The sequence below is a fragment of the Cinclus cinclus genome, chromosome 4 (genome assembly GCF_963662255.1).
Source record: "Cinclus cinclus chromosome 4, bCinCin1.1, whole genome shotgun sequence".
Lineage (NCBI taxonomy): Eukaryota > Metazoa > Chordata > Aves > Passeriformes > Cinclidae > Cinclus > Cinclus cinclus.
This window is the reverse complement of record NC_085049.1, coordinates 65984298-65999952: the sequence shown is the minus strand read 5'-3', so window position 1 is coordinate 65999952 and position 15655 is coordinate 65984298. Positions and strand designations below refer to the sequence as shown.

The 15655-nt window shown below is 61.5% G+C and overlaps 3 protein-coding genes across 3 annotated transcripts; all 3 read left to right on the top strand.

Annotated features, from left to right (window-relative positions):
* The first annotated feature begins 346 nt into the window (after nucleotides 1-346).
* Nucleotides 347-4986, top strand: LOC134043313 (arylsulfatase A-like). The gene is made up of 8 exons (XM_062491477.1): nucleotides 347-649; nucleotides 1200-1458; nucleotides 1637-1855; nucleotides 2398-2567; nucleotides 2964-3088; nucleotides 3190-3317; nucleotides 3493-3595; nucleotides 3694-4986. The coding sequence occupies exons 1-8, from the start codon at nucleotides 411-413 to the stop codon at nucleotides 3999-4001; spliced, it is 1551 nt and encodes a 516-aa protein (XP_062347461.1). The 5' UTR covers nucleotides 347-410; the 3' UTR covers nucleotides 4002-4986.
* A 3727-nt stretch (nucleotides 4987-8713) lies between these two features.
* Nucleotides 8714-11129, top strand: LOC134043824 (acrosin-like). Its single transcript, XM_062492558.1, has 5 exons — nucleotides 8714-8784; nucleotides 8912-9172; nucleotides 9594-9859; nucleotides 10071-10216; nucleotides 10749-11129. Exons 1-5 carry the CDS (start codon nucleotides 8714-8716, stop codon nucleotides 11127-11129), a joined length of 1125 nt encoding a protein of 374 aa, XP_062348542.1.
* Nucleotides 11130-11915: 786 nt separating this feature from the next.
* Nucleotides 11916-15369, top strand: LOC134043311 (acrosin-like; the record flags this gene model as incomplete). Its single annotated transcript, XM_062491476.1, is given in 6 exon segments — nucleotides 11916-11986; nucleotides 12114-12331; nucleotides 12334-12373; nucleotides 13891-14156; nucleotides 14368-14519; nucleotides 15001-15369. Coding segments are annotated over 6 exon segments (1116 nt in total), but the record flags the coding sequence as incomplete, so codon positions are not given.
* Nucleotides 15370-15655: the final 286 nt, after the last annotated feature.

Here is a 15655-nt window from a genome sequence, read left to right as displayed (position 1 = left end):
TTTGAAAACGTATGATAGGTCTATGAATATTAAACTGTCTGATGAATTTAAGGGGCATCTCCAAAGCAGCAGGCGTGCTCTTGGCTGAATGCTGAGCACCCGGCCTTTATAACCTTTTGCTTTATTGCCTCTTATTGCCTTCTATTAAATCTTTTAAAAAATTTCCCAGGAAAGCGGACCTCGTTTTCTACAGATGCCATTCCCTGGGACGCCTATTCCTAGATGCCCCATCCTGGCACCCCGCGCTTGACAGGGCCACTCGGGACTACAACTCCCAGCCTGCATCGCGGGCCACGTGACCGTCGCTTGCATCACGCGATCGTCTCGGCTCCTGCCGGCACCGCCCCGGGACAGCACCGGGGACACCGGGGACAGCACCGGGACACCCGGGGCACCCCGAGGCCATCGCCATGGGGCCGCAGGGCCGGTACCACCCTTGGCTGCTGCTGCTGTTGCTGCCGCCGCCCGTGCGAGCCGCGGCCACCGCCCGCCCCAGCTTCGTGCTGGTGCTGGCGGACGATTTGGGCTACGGTGACCTGGGCAGCTACGGGCACCCTTCGTCCGCCACGCCACAGCTGGACCGGCTGGCGGCCCGCGGGCTGCGCTTCACTGACTTCTACAGCAGCGCCGCCGTCTGCAGCCCCTCCCGGTACGGCGCCCGCGGCTGCAGCCGGGATAAACGGGCTGGCATGGAGCTGGGGTGTCCCGGGATAAAGGGGCTGGCATGGAGCTGGGGTGTCCCGGGATAAACGCGTGGCCATGGAGCTGGGGTGTCCTGGGATAAACGGGTGGGCATGGAGCTGGGGTGTCCCGGGATAAACGCGTGGCCATGGAGCTGGGTTGTCCCGGGATAAGAGGGCTGGCATGGAGCTGGGGTGTCCCGGGATAAACGGGTGGGCATGGAGCTGGGGTGTCCTGGGATAAACGGGTGGGCATGGAGCTGGGGTGTCCCGGGATAAACGCGTGGCCATGGATCTGGGGTGTCCCGGGATAAACGCGTGGCCATGGATCTGGGGTGTCCCGGGATAAACGCGTGGCCATGGAGCTGGGGTGTCCCGGGATAAACGGGCTGGCATGGAGTGGGTTGTCCCGGGATAAACGGGTGGGGATGAAGCCGCGGTGTCCCGGGATAAACGGGCGGCGATGGAGCTGAGGTGTCCCGGGATGTCCCGCTGACGCCGTGTCCGCCCGCTGCCCAGGGCCGCTCTCCTGACCGGCCGGCTCCAGGTGCGCTCCGGGATCTATCCCGGTGTGTTCGACCCGGGCTCGCGGGGAGGGCTCCCGCTCGCTGAGGTCACCGTGGCCAAGGTGCTGAAGGCTCAGGGCTACGCCACGGCCATGGTTGGCAAGTGGCACCTGGGCTTTGGCGTGAACGGCTCCTTCCTGCCCGTGCACCAGGGCTTCGATCACTTCCTGGGCGTGCCCTATTCCCATGACCAGCTGAGAGCATCCAGGTGTGTGGGAATCTTCAGGGATGTTGGGTGGGAGCCGCGCAGCCTTGCTGCACTTTTTAGGGTCCTGGTTTTCTGGGAGCGGCTTCTGTTTGGGAGAGAGGCCACTGGGACACTTCACCCCCTGTTCTTTTCTTTCTCTGCCCTGCGCTAGAGCTGGAATCAAAAAAATCCTGTTTTCCCAGGGCCCCTGCCAGAACCTGACCTGTTTCCCACCAGACACCAAGTGTTTTGGGACGTGCGACCAGGGCGTGGTGCCGCTGCCGCTGCTCTGGAACCAGAGCATCATTCAGCAGCCCGTCTCCTTCCCCGACCTCGTGCCCCTCTACAACAAATTCTCCCGGGATTTCATCGCTGACTGTGCCCGCCGAGGCCTCCCCTTCCTTCTCTACTATGCTTCCCATGTGGGAATGGGCGGATTTTCCGGGCCCTTGGGTGGGAGAGGAGAGGAGAGGAGAGGAGAGGAGAGGAGAGGAGAGGAGAGGAGAGGAGAGGAGAGGAGAGGAGAGGAGAGGAGAGGAGAGGAGAGGAGAGGAGAGGAGAGGAGAGGAGAGGAGAGGAGAGGAGAGGAGAGGAGAGGCTGAGTCCGAGTCCCATGGGAAGAACTGGGAAGCCTCTCCCCTCCTGCCACCCCAAAATCTGCTGCTGGATAACCTGGGGTTGCCATTCCCACACCAAAGCAGATCTCATTGGGATGGTGCTTTTAGGCCACTGTTTTCTGCAGCCTTCCCCTCTTCCCTGTGCCATCCTCAGGGGAAACTTCCCACTCTGGAGCTCCCCACCCTCTCCTGAGTGCTCAGCTCTGTTGTGCCACTGCTGAGATTTGGGGACAAGTGTTGTCTCAGCTGATGTCACCTCTCCATGTCCTGGCTGGGGTGCTACCTATCCCTGACAGAGCTGGGCAGCTCCAGGGGGGCTGATGCCAGCGCTCTGTGTCCTTTCCCAGCATACCCACTACCCCCAGTTTGCCAGCCAGGAGTTTTCAGGACGGATGCAGAGGGGACCCTTCGGGGATGCACTGGCTGAGTTCGATGGCTCTGTGGGACAGCTCCTGCAGGCCCTGCAGGACAACGGCCTGGAGAACTCCACCCTGGTGTTCTTCACCTCTGACAATGGGTGAGGGGGCTGGGGGTGGCAGAGCTGTCATGGTGCAGTGACAAGTGTCACCTCGGGTTCCTGCTCTGCATGGGACACAGGGCGTGATTTCCATGTTCCCGGGACTCAGCTGAGTCCTGCACAAACCTCCCAGGCCTTGGGCAGGAGTGTGACACCCCCAAATGTCCCCCAGGGTTTGGGCAGGAATGTGACCCCCCTAAATGTCCCCCAGTTCCCTCTGCATGAGTGACACCAGTGTCACCCTGCCCTGTTTGTACGTGTCACAGCCCTTGACTTCTGCCCTGCCCCTAAGGGTGGCAGAGTCAGGCTGGCACCAGGCCACCCTTGTCACTGCCCCCTTGGCCAGTATGGCCCTGGCACCGGGTGGCAGTTGCTCCTTGTCCCCATTGTCCCCAGCCCCTCCACTCTGCGCATGGCACGTGGTGGCAGCGCCGGCCACCTCAAATGTGGCAAGGGCACGACCTACGAGGGTGGCATGAGGGAGCCAGCCGTGGCTTATTGGCCAGGCAGGATCACGCCAGGTGAGCCAGGCTGGGCCGTGCCACCCCCTGGGTGACAAGCTGGGACAAACCCGGGCCAGGGACGGCAGCGGGATCAGCCCCTTGGGTGTTCCCCGTGCCAGGAGTGACCCATGAGCTGGCCAGTACCCTGGACATCCTGCCCACCCTGAGTGCCCTGGCTGGAGCAGCCCTTCCCAAGGTGGCCCTGGATGGCTTCGACCTGAGCCCGCTGCTCTTTGGCTCGGGGAAGGTGAGTCCTGCTGGCCACGGAGCAGCCGGGATTTGGGCACATCCAGGGTTCGGGAGTTGTGCCCAGGCTGCCCCATGGGCTCCGTGCCCAAATTCCAGCTGCAGGATTGGGGCTCCTGGCCTGCTGCTGCCATCGGGGACTTGCCCAGGTGGGCTGAGCCATGCTGTCCCCCCAGAGCCCTCGCCAGGCCGTGTTCTTCTACCCTCCATCCCCCGACGCCCTGCACGGCCCCTTCGCCGTCTGCCTGGGCAAGTACAAGGCTCATTTCTTCACCCAAGGTCAGTGCTGCCTCCTGTTTTGGGGGGTTCTGAGGTGAGCTGTTGCTGCCCAGAGCCCCAGGAGAAGGCTCAGTGCCCAGCTAGGTTTAGTTTCTCAGGTTCCTTCCATAGCAGCAGCACCCCGGACCAGGCGTGCCAGGGGCTAACGCCGCTGACCCCGCACTTGCCCCCACTGCTCTTCGACCTGGAGTCGGACCCTGCGGAGAACTACGACCTGCTCCAGGGCCAGGCGAGCCCCGAGGTGCTGCAGGTGCTCAGGGACATCACCCTGCAGAAAGTGCTGCTGGAGCAGTGCCTGGAATTCGGGGAGAGCCAGATCAGGAAGGGCCGGGACCCCTCGCTGCAGCCCTGCTGTGCCCCCAACTGCAGCCCCAAACCTTCCTGCTGCCGCTGCTCCCCGCATTGACACCCCCAAACCTTCCTGCCCCCATCCCAAATCACCTCGCTCAGCCTCAGAGCTGCCCCACAGCTCGGGGGGACCCCTTGGAGTGACGCGGAGCTGGGGTGAAACGGTGTCAGGGGACCCCAAATGCACTGGGAAGTGAGAGCAGGGCCCTGTGCTCCGTGTGGGACATTCCTGGTGAGGCCTTGGGCAGGATCCTGGCTTGTTCCAGGAGGAGAGATCATGCTCCAGCTCCTTCTCCAGAACCAGGACAGCTCCTGGGAGCCACAATCCCACTGGACCAGAGGGCATGTCCCAGATCCAGGGGTCCCCATCCTGAGGGCATACTGGGGGCAGTGGGATGGGGCAGCTCAGAGCCAGGAGCTGGTGACACAGGGGACAGCCCTGGGTGACAGCATCAACTCAGGGTGGCACTTCCACCAGTTCCACAGGACTCCAGGACTCGCAGCTCCAGCTGCCCCCATTCCTGTCCCTCTCAATGACTTTTCCTGGGATTGGGACGCTTGAAGCTCTGCTGGAGGAGTCCTGGGCTGGAGAAGTTTCTTCCTCTCTCCATCTGCCAGTCCCATCCTCCCCTCCCCTCCCCAGCTCCCCCTCATCTCCCCCCAAACCAGGCCCAACCCCACTCATTTTCCAAAATCCTTGTTTTTCCCAGGAGACTGAACTGGACTGAAAATGTGGAGAATGGGTGTCCTGATTTTGGCCACAGGAATCATTTTTACCCAGTACCTGGGAGTGGGTCATGTCCAGGACCCCAATGTCATTGCCAGGGGCAAGGGACTCTCACTTCCACAGACAAGGGCATTATTTCCAGTGGGGATAAAAGTGGGTGTTGTCACAGGTTTTCCATGTAAATCACTGCTTTGTCTTACTAATAATGTGTAATTAATTTCTTATTAGTACTTCTGTAAATAATGGTTGGATTCCTTATGTCATGGCTGTTTCCAGTAAATTGTTTTCTAACTGCAGTAAATCGTTTTTAACCGCTGATCTTTACCTTTTGTGCTTTCAAAGTGGAAACGAGCAGATGCATGGTTTTGCTTTTAGGATCACAGAACCAGAGAATTCCACCCCTAAACCCCCAGAACAGGGAGGAACACATTTACTCCAAGGATTAAATCAATCAACCTGAGCAGCTCAGAGGCAGGAGTGTGGGCAGGGCACAGCAGCCCTGGGCACCGGGGCTGGCTTTGGCACCACAGCCACGGCCCCAGCTGGGGGATCCTCTGTAGCCACAGCAGGATCTGCTCTCTCTCCTGCTCCCCGTATCCTCTTCTTGAGCTCCTCCACCAGCTCCTGCAGCTTCATGAGGACATGCTTCAGGGTGATTTTTGGGAGGGAAATGGTGCCTGGCTCCTGTCCTGGTGTGTTCAGGGTGGGCTCAGGAGCCGCTGATGGTGCTGCTGGGCTCGTGCCGGTGTGGGCAGGAATCCAGGTGTGGAAGTGCTGGGTGGAGGTGAACACCCCGGGCCTCCTGGCTCTGGCAGAACCTCGGCCCCAGCTGGCTGGTCCTACCAGCCAGAAGTAGTCACCAGCGTTGTCCTTGCAGACCAGAGGTCCCCCGATGTCCCCCTGTGCCCAGAGAGAGGGGTCAGGGGCTGCTGCCATTGCTCTTCCCATCCCAACCCCACCAGAGCCGCGTTCCTGGCTGGATTCCCATGGGAAGGCTCTGCTCTGGGGCTGGGGGCTCCAGGCTGGCAGCAGGATGGGGCTGGTTCAGGGTGGGCTCTCTCTCATCTCTGCACAGTCAGCAGGGCTGGGCAGGGAATGGATATTCCAGGATATCCACACCTGGGGGTGCTGGGAGCACCAGGTGGGCTCTGTGGGCAGTGGCAGGCCTTGGGGACAAGGGGACACTGGGCAGGGACACACGGATGGACCCCTGTGCGGGGTGTGAGGGATTCCATGGGGCCGTGTTTGGGGTCCCTGTGCTGGGTGTGAGGGATTCCATGGTGCTGTGTTTGGGGTCCCTGTGCTGGGTGTGAGGGATTCCATGGTGCCCTGTTTGGGGTCCCTGTGCTGGGTGTGAGGGGTTCCATGGGGCCGTGTTTGGGGTCCCTGTGCTGGGTGTGAGGGATTCCATGGGGCCGTGTTTGGGGTCCCTGTGCCCCAGACCCTGTGCCCACGCCCACACCTGGCAGGTGTCGATGCCGCCCCACGGGTACCCCGCGCACAGGTCCTGGGGGTGCACGGCCCCCCCGTACCAGCGGCTGCTGTTGCAAAGCTGGACGTCCATGAGCTGCACCTTGGCCTCCTGCAGCACCAGGCGTGGGCTCCGGGCTGCGGGCACAGAGGGCACTGAGCACCCGGCACCGGCCTGGGCACAGCCCCTTGCCCAGGGCCGGGCTGTGCCCCTGTCCCTCTCTGGCCCTGCCCAAGGCTCCGGGGCACGGCCCAGATGTGGCTCGGGCCTGCTTTGGCCTCTGCCCCGGGCCGGCCCGGCCGTGTCCCTGTGGTTGCCAACCCCTCCTCAGCCCCGTGGGGCACTGACCGCTGCCCGGGGTGGCTCTCCAGCCCGCAATGTAGCAGGTTTTCAGCCCGGGCACTGCCAGGGAGCTGTCGGGCACACAGCCCAGCTGGATGTAGTCGCTGCACTCCACGGGCTGGTCCATCCTCAGGAGGGCAATGTTGCTCCTGGCCGTGGCGGCCACGTAGCCATTGTGCACCAGGATCTGCTTGATCTGGAACACCTCGGCCTTGGGGCCCGGCTTAGCCAGATCCGTGGCCCCGATCAGCACCTTCCACTGGAAGACAGCAGTGGGAGGGCCATGGAGAGTGACAGGGAGCAGAGGCAGGACCTGGGAATGCCTGGGCTGTCCCAGCCCAGCCATTCGCAGCCTTTTTTGTCCCGCAGCAGGGAGGGGAGGCAGCCGTGGAACAGCACAGGGTGCTGCAAGCTGGGCACCTGTCCCTGCCATGGGGACATCCCTGACCCTGCCTTACGGACATTGCTGTCCCTGCCACAGGGACATCCAGGATCCTGCTGCGGGGTCATCCCTGTCTCTGCTGTTATAAGTATTTGTTATAAGTGTTTGTCACACACACTGACTCAGAGCCAATTGTACATCAACAAGTGGAATTTATTAAGCAAGCGGTAACAAGCAAAAGCAGCGCTGGGTGGCCGGGAGTTAGCGCTCCACCAGCGGCGCGCACTTTCCTCTCTCAGTCCTTTGGGTTTTATACCCCTTGTTTCTGGTGTACCTGTCCCTTTTGCAATCGAGTCTACGCTGGCACTGCCTGTTGATAGGGGTCGTACTTTGCCCTCCGGTGGTCGTTGGAATGAAGAAGACTCCTCTTCCCGGCAGAACCTCTGCCTTATCAGTAGATCCTTTTTACACGTTGAACAATGGATACTTAAGTATGGTTAATTAACTCAGCTCAAACAAACCGAGACATTCTTGTGGACTGCGGGTGCATGACTTGTGCCCTCTCAGATCCGGTTCTATTTTCTGTTATTTTATTGAACTCCTGGTAGTCCTTTCATTTTAATGAACAATTCTTATGTTGTTTTTATTACAGGGACGGCTGAAGAGGCAAAAATTCTCCTCAGCGCTACCCGGCGACAGCTGAAATTAAATAAAAATTAAATAAAATTAAATAAAATAATTTAGAAAAAAACCAACCTAAGAATTAAAAAAAATTCTAAAAATTAAATTTAAAAAGTAGAAATTAAATAAAAACCACTAAACACCACCAGGAGCACGAGAAATCAGCGCAGGCGTACAGAAATGCGGGATATTCCAAATCCCCGGGAATATCCAAAACTCCGCTCGTGCTCCAGGCCACTCTGCCGCTGGGATTGACCCGGCAGAGCTCCAGCCTCAACCTTTGGTGATCCCGGGACAATTCCTGCCGCTCCCGGGGAAATTCCTGCCGCTCCTGGTGTGTCCCCGGCATCCTCCCCCTCCTCCTGCACCCCCACCCGTGCCAGCCCGAGCCGCAGATGGAGCGGAGCAGACGCGCTCTGTGGGAAGCGCTGTCGGGAATGCGCTCGGGATGGCTCCAGCTGGAGCCTGCGGGGTGGCAGCGACAGCGCGGGGACATCCCGGTGCCATCTGTCACCTCTTGCCTGCCCAGAACCGCCCCCGGGCCGAGAGGCTTCCGTGGGGAGCGATCCCGGCTGTGCCCGGTTCCCGGAGGGGGGTGGGGATGGATTTGGGATCGGAGACGGGGTCGGGGAGAGGCGGGGACAATGGATCTGCCCCAAAGGGATACAGATCTTTGGGACCAGGGACAGGCAGTGACAATGGAGCTACTCCTGAGGGGATACAAATCTCTGGGATAAGGGAGAGGCGGTGACAATGGAGCTGCCTCTGAGGGGACACAAATCTTTGGGATCAGAGCTGGGATCGGGGAGCAGTGGTGACAATGGAACTGCCCCAAGGGGACACAAATCCCCCGTGCCCGAGCTCCTCCATGGCTGCCTTTCCCTCATCCAATCCCTCCCTGCTGCTCGAAACGCCACAATTCCAGGGAAGCAGCGCCAGCGCCATCCCTGGAAGTGCCCGGGAGCCAGCGGGAGGTGGCCGTGCCCATGGCTCGGGTGGCACCACGCCGTCGTTAAGGTCTCTCCCACCCAAACCATTCCAAAGTTCCACGGCTCCGTTCCACCCCTCTGTGACATCAGCCCCGCCTGGTGGCTCCATGGGCACCACCAGGGCTGTGGGCATCAGAGGTGACACTTCGGTTTTGCCTCTGCTACTGCTCTGGCACCGATGGCTTTGCTGTGGCTGCTTGTGCTGCTGGCCCTGGCCCGGCCCGTGGGGGCCGCCTGGGACACGTGCAGGTCAGTGTCCCCGGGGGGCTCAGGGACATTCGGGGGGTCCCTGGCACAGCCTGGGCACAGAGGAGCCCCTTGGGGGTCCCTGTCCCTGCTGTCCCCGAGCAGGGCATTGATGGCTTTGTGCTTCCAGAGGCACCTGCGGGCTCCGGCCCATGGCCTTCGACCACAGATCGCTGGTTCCCGAAAATTCCCAGGACTCTGACTATGGATCCTGGGATTCTTTCGAAGACACCTCGCAGGACATGGGTGGCACTGGGGTCCACCCAGGGGCCTGGCCTGGTGTCATCAGCATCCAGGCCACCTTGGACAATGGCACGTGGCACAGGTGCTCGGGGGCACTCATCCACCCCCAGTGGGTGCTGACAGTGGCCAGCTGCTTTGTTAGGGCAGGGTAAGGAGGAGCAGGGACAGGGATGGGATCCCAACAGGGAAAGGGATGGCATCCCAACAGGGACAGAGATGGGATCCCAGCAGGAACAGTGTTGGGATCCCAACAGGGAAAGGGATGGGATCCCAGCAGGAACAGTGTTGGGACCCAGCAGGGACAGGGATGGGACCTGACAGGGACAGGGATGGGATCCCAACTGGGAGAGGAATGGGATCCCAGCAAAAACAGGGATGGGATCCGAAAAGGAACAGGGTTGGGATCCCAGCAGGAACAGGGTTGGGACCCAGCAGGGACAGGGATGGGACCCCAACAGGGGCAGCGATGTCCCCACAGCACAGGGATGTCCCCAGCACAGGAAGCGAATGGCGCTACTGCAGTCCCTCACTCTGCTATGACACCCCTTTCTCCATCTCCTTCTCCTCAGGGACATATCCAGATGGGAAGTGGTGATCGGGGCCACAGATCTGAGCCAGCCAGGCCCCGAGGCTGAGCTGCGCCACATCCGGACCCTCCTGTTGCACCAAAATTACAACTCTGCCAAGGCCAGGAACAACATTGCCCTGCTGGAGCTGGACAAGCCCGTGGAGTGCAGCGACTACATCCAGCTGGGCTGTGTGCCCGACAGCTCCCTGGCAGTGCCCGAGCTGAAAACCTGCTACATTGCGGGCTGGAGAGCCACCCCGGGCAGCGGTCAGTGCCCCACGGGGCTGAGGAGGGGTTGGCAACCACAGGGACACGGCCGGGCCGGCCCGGGGCAGAGGCCAAAGCTGGCCCGAGCCACATCTGGGCCGTGCCCCGGAGCCTTGGGCAGGGCCAGAGCGGGACAGGGGCACGGCCCGGCCCTGGGCAAGGGGCTGTGCCCAGGCCGGTGCCGGGTGCTCAGTGCCCTCTGTGCCCGCAGCCCGGAGCCCACGCCTGGTGCTGCAGGAGGCCAAGGTGCGGCTCATGGACGTCCAGCTTTGCAACAGCAGCCGCTGGTACGGGGGGGCCGTGCACCCCCAGGACCTGTGCGCGGGGTACCCGCGGGGCGGCATCGACACCTGCCAGGTGTGGGCGTGGGCACAGGGTCTGGGGCACAGGGACCCCAAACACGGCCCCATGGAATCCCTCACACCCAGCACAGGGACCCCAAACACGGCCCCATGGAATCCCTCACACCCAGCACAGGGGTCCCAAACACGGCCGGGCACTGGCTGGGCGTTGCCCGGTGTCCTCCCATCCCAAGGGCCCTTCCACTGATGGGTTTCCCTTCCCCATCCATGTGTCCCTTGCCCATCCGTGTGTCCCTGCCCAGTGTCCCCTTGTCCCCAAGGCCTGCCACTGCCCACAGAGCCCACCTGGTGCTTCCAGCACCCCCCCGGTGTGGATATCCTGGAATATCCATTCCCTGCCCAACCCTGCTGACTGTGCAGAGATGAGAGAGAGCCCACCCTGAACCAGCCCCATCCTGCTGCCAGCCTGGAGCCCCCAGCCCCAGAGCAGAGCCTTCCCATGGGAATCCAGCCAGGAACGCGGCTCTGGCGGGGTTGGGATGGGAAGAGCAATGGCAGCAGCCCCTGACCCCTCTCTCTGGGTGCAGGGGGACATCGGGGGACCTCTGGTCTGCAAGGACAACGTTGGTGACTACTTCTGGCTGGTGGGACTGGCCAGCTGGGGCCGAGGCTGTGCCGGGGCCAAGCGACCCGGGGTGTTCACCTCCACCCAGCACTTCCACACCTGGATCCAGGTGCAGATGGGATTGCTCCCACCTGGAGCTGATGTTCCTCCTGCAGAGCCCTTCCCACTGCCACCCCCAGAACCAGAGGAAGAGCCTGAGCCGGACTCAGATTTGAGCGATCTGGAGAATCCCAACCCAGAACCAGAGGATTCTACGGTGATTTCATTCCAACAACAAATCCTGGGGAAATTCCTGAATCTGGTGCTGGAGCTCCTGCAGTTCCTGAAGGGAAAGAAAACCTGAGCAGCGGGATCCAGTTCTGGCAACCATTCCCAGCTGGGGCCATGACTGTGGTGCCCAAGGCAGCCCCCGTGCCCAGGGCTGCTGTGCCCTGTCCGTGCTGAGCCCTGGGCCCACCCCAACGGTGAACTCAGTTTGTCTTTGAATTAGAGTTGTTCCTGTTTCCAGCTGTCCACGTTGTCCAGTTCAGTCTCCTGGGAAAAACAAAGATGGGGCAATTTGGGAAATATGAGTGAGGTTAGGGGGAGATGGGGGGTAGCCACGGAGGGGAGGGGAGGATGGGACTACCAGATGGAGAGAGGGAGAAACTTCTCCAGCCCAGGACTCCTCCAGCAGAGCCTCAGGTGTCCCAATCCCAGGAAAAGTCTCTGAGAGGGACAGGAATGGGGGCAGCTGGAGCTGCGAGTCCTGGAGTCTTGTGGAGCTGCTGCAGGTGCCACCCTGAGCTGCAGCTTCCACACAGAGCTGTCCCCTGTGTTACCAGCTCCTGGCTCTGAGTTGCCCCATCCCACTGCCCCCACTGTGCCCTCGGTGCCAGGACACTGGGATCCCTGGATCCGGGACATGCCCTCTGATCCAGTGGGATCCTTCAGGTCCCTCCCACCCAAACCATTCCAGGGTTCCACAGCTCTGAGCCCCCCTGTGCCCTACCTGAGGCCACCATGCCCTACACATGGAACCGGCCCCTGTGTAACATCAGCCTGGCCTGGTGGCACCATGGGCACTGCCAGGGCGGTGGGCACCAGAGGTGACACCTCGGTCCTGCCTCTGCCACCTGCGCTGGCACCGATGGCTTTGCTGGGACTGCTCGTCCTGCTGGCCCTGACCTGGCCCGTGGGGGCCACCTGGGACACGTGCAGGTCAGTGTCCCCGGGGGGCTCAGGGACATTCGTGGGGTCCCTGGCACAGCCTGGGCACAGAGGAGCCCTTTGGGGGTCCCTGTCCCCACTGTCCCCGAGCAGGGCATTGATGGCTTTGTGCTTTCAGAGGCACCTGCGGGCTCCGGCCCATGGCGTTTGACCACAGATCGCTGGTTCCCGAAAATTCCCAGGACTCTGACTATGGATCCTGGGATTCTTTCGAAGACACCTCGCAGGAAATGGGTGGCACTGGGGTCCACCCAGGGGCCTGGCCTGGTGTCATCAGCATCCAGGCCACCTTGGACAATGGCACGTGGCACATGTGCTCGGGGGCACTCATCCACCCCAGTGGGTGCTGACAGTGGCCAGCTGCTTGGTTAGGGCAGGGTAAGGAGGAGCAGGGACAGGGATGGGATCCCAACAGGGAAAGGGATGGCATCCCAACAGGGACAGAGATGGGATCCTAGCAGGAACAGTGTTGGGATCCCAACAGGGACAGGGATGGGATCCCAGCAGGAACAGTGTTGGGACCCAGCAGGGAAAGGGATGGGACCCTACAGGGACAGGGATGGGATCCCAACTGGGACAGGGATGGGATCCCAACAGGGACAGGGATGGGATCCCAGCAGGAACAGTGTTGGGACCCAGCAGGGACAGGGATGGGATCCCAACAGGGACAGGGATGGGATCCCAGGAAAAACAGGGATGGGACCCCAGCAGGAACAGTGTTGGGACCCAACAGGGACAGGTATGGGATCCCAACAGGGACAGGGATGTGATCCCAGCAGGAACAGGGATGAGATGCCTCCAGGGACAGGGATGGGATCCCAGCAAAAACACGGAAGGGATCTCAGCAGGATCAGGGATGGGATCCCAGCAGGGACAGGGGTGAGATCCCAACAGGGACAGGGATGGGATCCCTACAGGGACAGTGTTGGGATCCCAGCAGGAGCAGTGTTGGGACCCAGCAGGGACAGGGGTGAGATCCCAACAGGGACAGGGATGGGATCCCTACAGGGACAGGGATGGGATCCCAGCCGGAACAGTGTTGGGATCCCAGCAGGAGCAGTGTTGGGACCCAGCAGGGACAGGGATGGGACTCAACAGGGACAGGAATGGGATCCTAATAGGGACAGGGATGGGATCCCAGCAGGAACAGGGATGGGATCCCAGCAAGAAAAGGGTTGGGATCCCAGCAGGAATTGTGTTGGAACCCAGCAGGGACAGGGATGGGATCCCATCAGGGACAGGGATGAGATGCCTCCAGGGACAGGGATGGGATCCCAGCAAAAACAGGGATGGGATCCCAGCAGGAACAGTGTTGGGACCCAACAGGGACAGGGATGGGATCCCAACAGGGACAGGGATGGGATCCCAGCAGGAACAGGGATGAGATGCCTCCAGGGACAGGGATGGGATCCCAGGAAAAACACGGAAGGGATCCCAACAGGGACAGGGATGGGATCCCAGCAGGGACAGGGATGTTATCCCAACAGGGACAGGGATGGGATCCCTACAGGGACAGGGATGGGATCCCAGCTGGAACAGTGTTGGGATCCCAGCAGGAGCAGTGTTGGGACCCAGCAGGGACAGGGATGGGACTCAACAGGGACAGGGATGGTATCCCAACAGGGAGAGGGATGGGATACCAGCAGGAACAGGGATGGGATCCCAGCAAGAACAGGGTCGGGATCCCATCAAAAACAGGGATGAGGTCCCTACAGGGACAGGGATGGGATCCCAGCATGGACAGGGATGGGATCCCAGCAAGGACAGGGAAGGGACACAAACAGTGACAGCGATGTCCCCACAGCACAGGGATGTCCCCAGCACAGGAAGGGAATGGCGCTACTGCAGTCCCTGACTCTGCTCTGTCACTCCTTTCTCCATCTCCTGCTCCTCAGGGACATATCAAGATGGGAAGTGGTGATCGGGGCCACAGGTCTGAGCCAGCCAGGCCCCGAGGCTGAGCTGCGCCACATCCGGACCCTCCTGTTGCACCAAAATTACAACTCTGCCACGGCCAGGAGAAACATTGCCCTGCTGGAGCTGGACAAGCCCATGGAGTGCAGCGACTACATCCAGCTGGGCTGTGTGCCCGACAGCTCCCTGGCAGTGCCCGAGCTGAAAACCTGCTACATTGCGGGCTGGAGAGCCACCCCGGGCAGCGGTCAGTGCCCCACGGGGCTGAGGAGGGGTTGGCAACCACAGGGACACGGCCGGGCCGGCCCGGGGCAGAGGCCAAAGCAGGCCCGAGCCACATCTGGGCCGTGCCCCGGAGCCTTGGGCAGGGCCAGAGCGGGACAGGGGCACGGCCCGGCCCTGGGCAAGGGGCTGTGCCCAGGCCGGTGCCGGGTGCTCAGTGCCCTCTGTGCCCGCAGCCCGGAGCCCACGCCTGGTGCTGCAGGAGGCCAAGGTGCGGCTCATGGACGTCCAGCTTTGCAACAGCAGCCGCTGGTACGGGGGGGCCGTGCACCCCCAGGACCTGTGCGCGGGGTACCCGCGGGGCGGCATCGACACCTGCCAGGGGTGGGCGTGGGCCCAGGGTCTGGGGCACAGGGACCCCAAAGACGGCCCCATGGAATCCCTCACACCCAGCACAGGGGTCCCAAACACGGCCTGGCACTGGCTGGGCGTTGCCCGGTGTCCTCCCATCCCAAGGGCCCTTCCACTGATGAGTTTCCCTTGCCCATCCATGTGTCCCTTGCCCATCCGTGTGTCCCTGCCCAGTGTCCCCTTGTCCCCAAGGCCTGCCACTGCCCACAGAGCCCACCTGGTGCTCCCAGCACGCCCAGGTGTGGATATCCTGGAATATCCATTCCCTGCCCAACCCTGCTGACTGTGCAGAGATGAGAGAGAGCCCACCCTGAACCAGCCCCATCCTGCTGCCAGCCTGGAGCCCCCAGCCCCAGAGCAGAGCCTTCCCATGGGAATCCAGCCAGGAACGCGGCTCTGGCGGGGTCGGGATGGGAAGAGCAATGGCAGCAGCCCCTGACCCCTCTCTCTGGGTGCAGGGGGACATCGGGGGACCTCTGGTCTGCAAGGACAACGTTGGTGACTACTTCTGGCTGGTGGGACTGGCCAGCTGGGGCCGAGGCTGTGCCGGGGCCAAGCGACCCGGGGTGTTCACCTCCACCCAGCACTTCCACACCTGGATCCAGGTGCAGATGGGATTGCTCCCACCAGGAACTGATGTTCCTCCTGCAGAGCCCTTCCCACTGCCACCCCCGGAACCAGAGGAAGAGCCTGAGCCGGACTCAGATTTGAGCGATCTGGAGAATCCCAACCCAGAACCAGAGGATTCTACGGTGATTTCATTCCAACAACAAATCCTGGGGAAATTCCTGAATCTGGTGCTGGAGCTCCTGCAGTTCCTGAAGGGAAAGAAAACCTGAGCAGCAGGATGAGCTGATCCAGTTCTGGCAACCATTCCCAGCTGGGGCCATGACTGTGGTGCCCAAGGCAGCCCCCGTGCCCAGGGCTGCTGTGCCCTGTCCGTGCTGAGCCCTGGGCCCACCCCAACGGTGAACTCAGTTTGTCTTTGAATTAGAGTTGTTCCTGTTTCCAGCTGTCCACGTTGTCCAGTTCAGTCTCCTGGGAAAAACAAAGATGGGGCAATTTGGGAAAAATGAGTGAGGTTGGGGGCAGATGGGAGGCAGCCAGGGAGGG

What these genes read in the sequence shown, in the direction of transcription:
- LOC134043824 (XM_062492558.1), top strand. Translation starts at nt 8,714, where the DNA reads ATGGCTTTGCTGTGGCTGCTTGTGCTGCTGGCCCTGGCCCGGCCCGTG. An exon ending in AGCTGCTTTGTTAGGGCAGG is followed by an intron (nt 9,173 to 9,593) that starts GTAAGGAGGAGC and finishes CCTTCTCCTCAG; the next exon opens with GGACATATCCAGATGGGAAG. An exon ending in GAGAGCCACCCCGGGCAGCG is followed by an intron (nt 9,860 to 10,070) that starts GTCAGTGCCCCA and finishes CTGTGCCCGCAG; the next exon opens with CCCGGAGCCCACGCCTGGTG.
- LOC134043313 (XM_062491477.1), top strand. Translation starts at nt 411, where the DNA reads ATGGGGCCGCAGGGCCGGTACCACCCTTGGCTGCTGCTGCTGTTGCTG. An exon ending in TTCTTCACCTCTGACAATGG is followed by an intron (nt 2,568 to 2,963) that starts GTGAGGGGGCTG and finishes CATTGTCCCCAG; the next exon opens with CCCCTCCACTCTGCGCATGG. An exon ending in GCCAGGCAGGATCACGCCAG is followed by an intron (nt 3,089 to 3,189) that starts GTGAGCCAGGCT and finishes TCCCCGTGCCAG; the next exon opens with GAGTGACCCATGAGCTGGCC.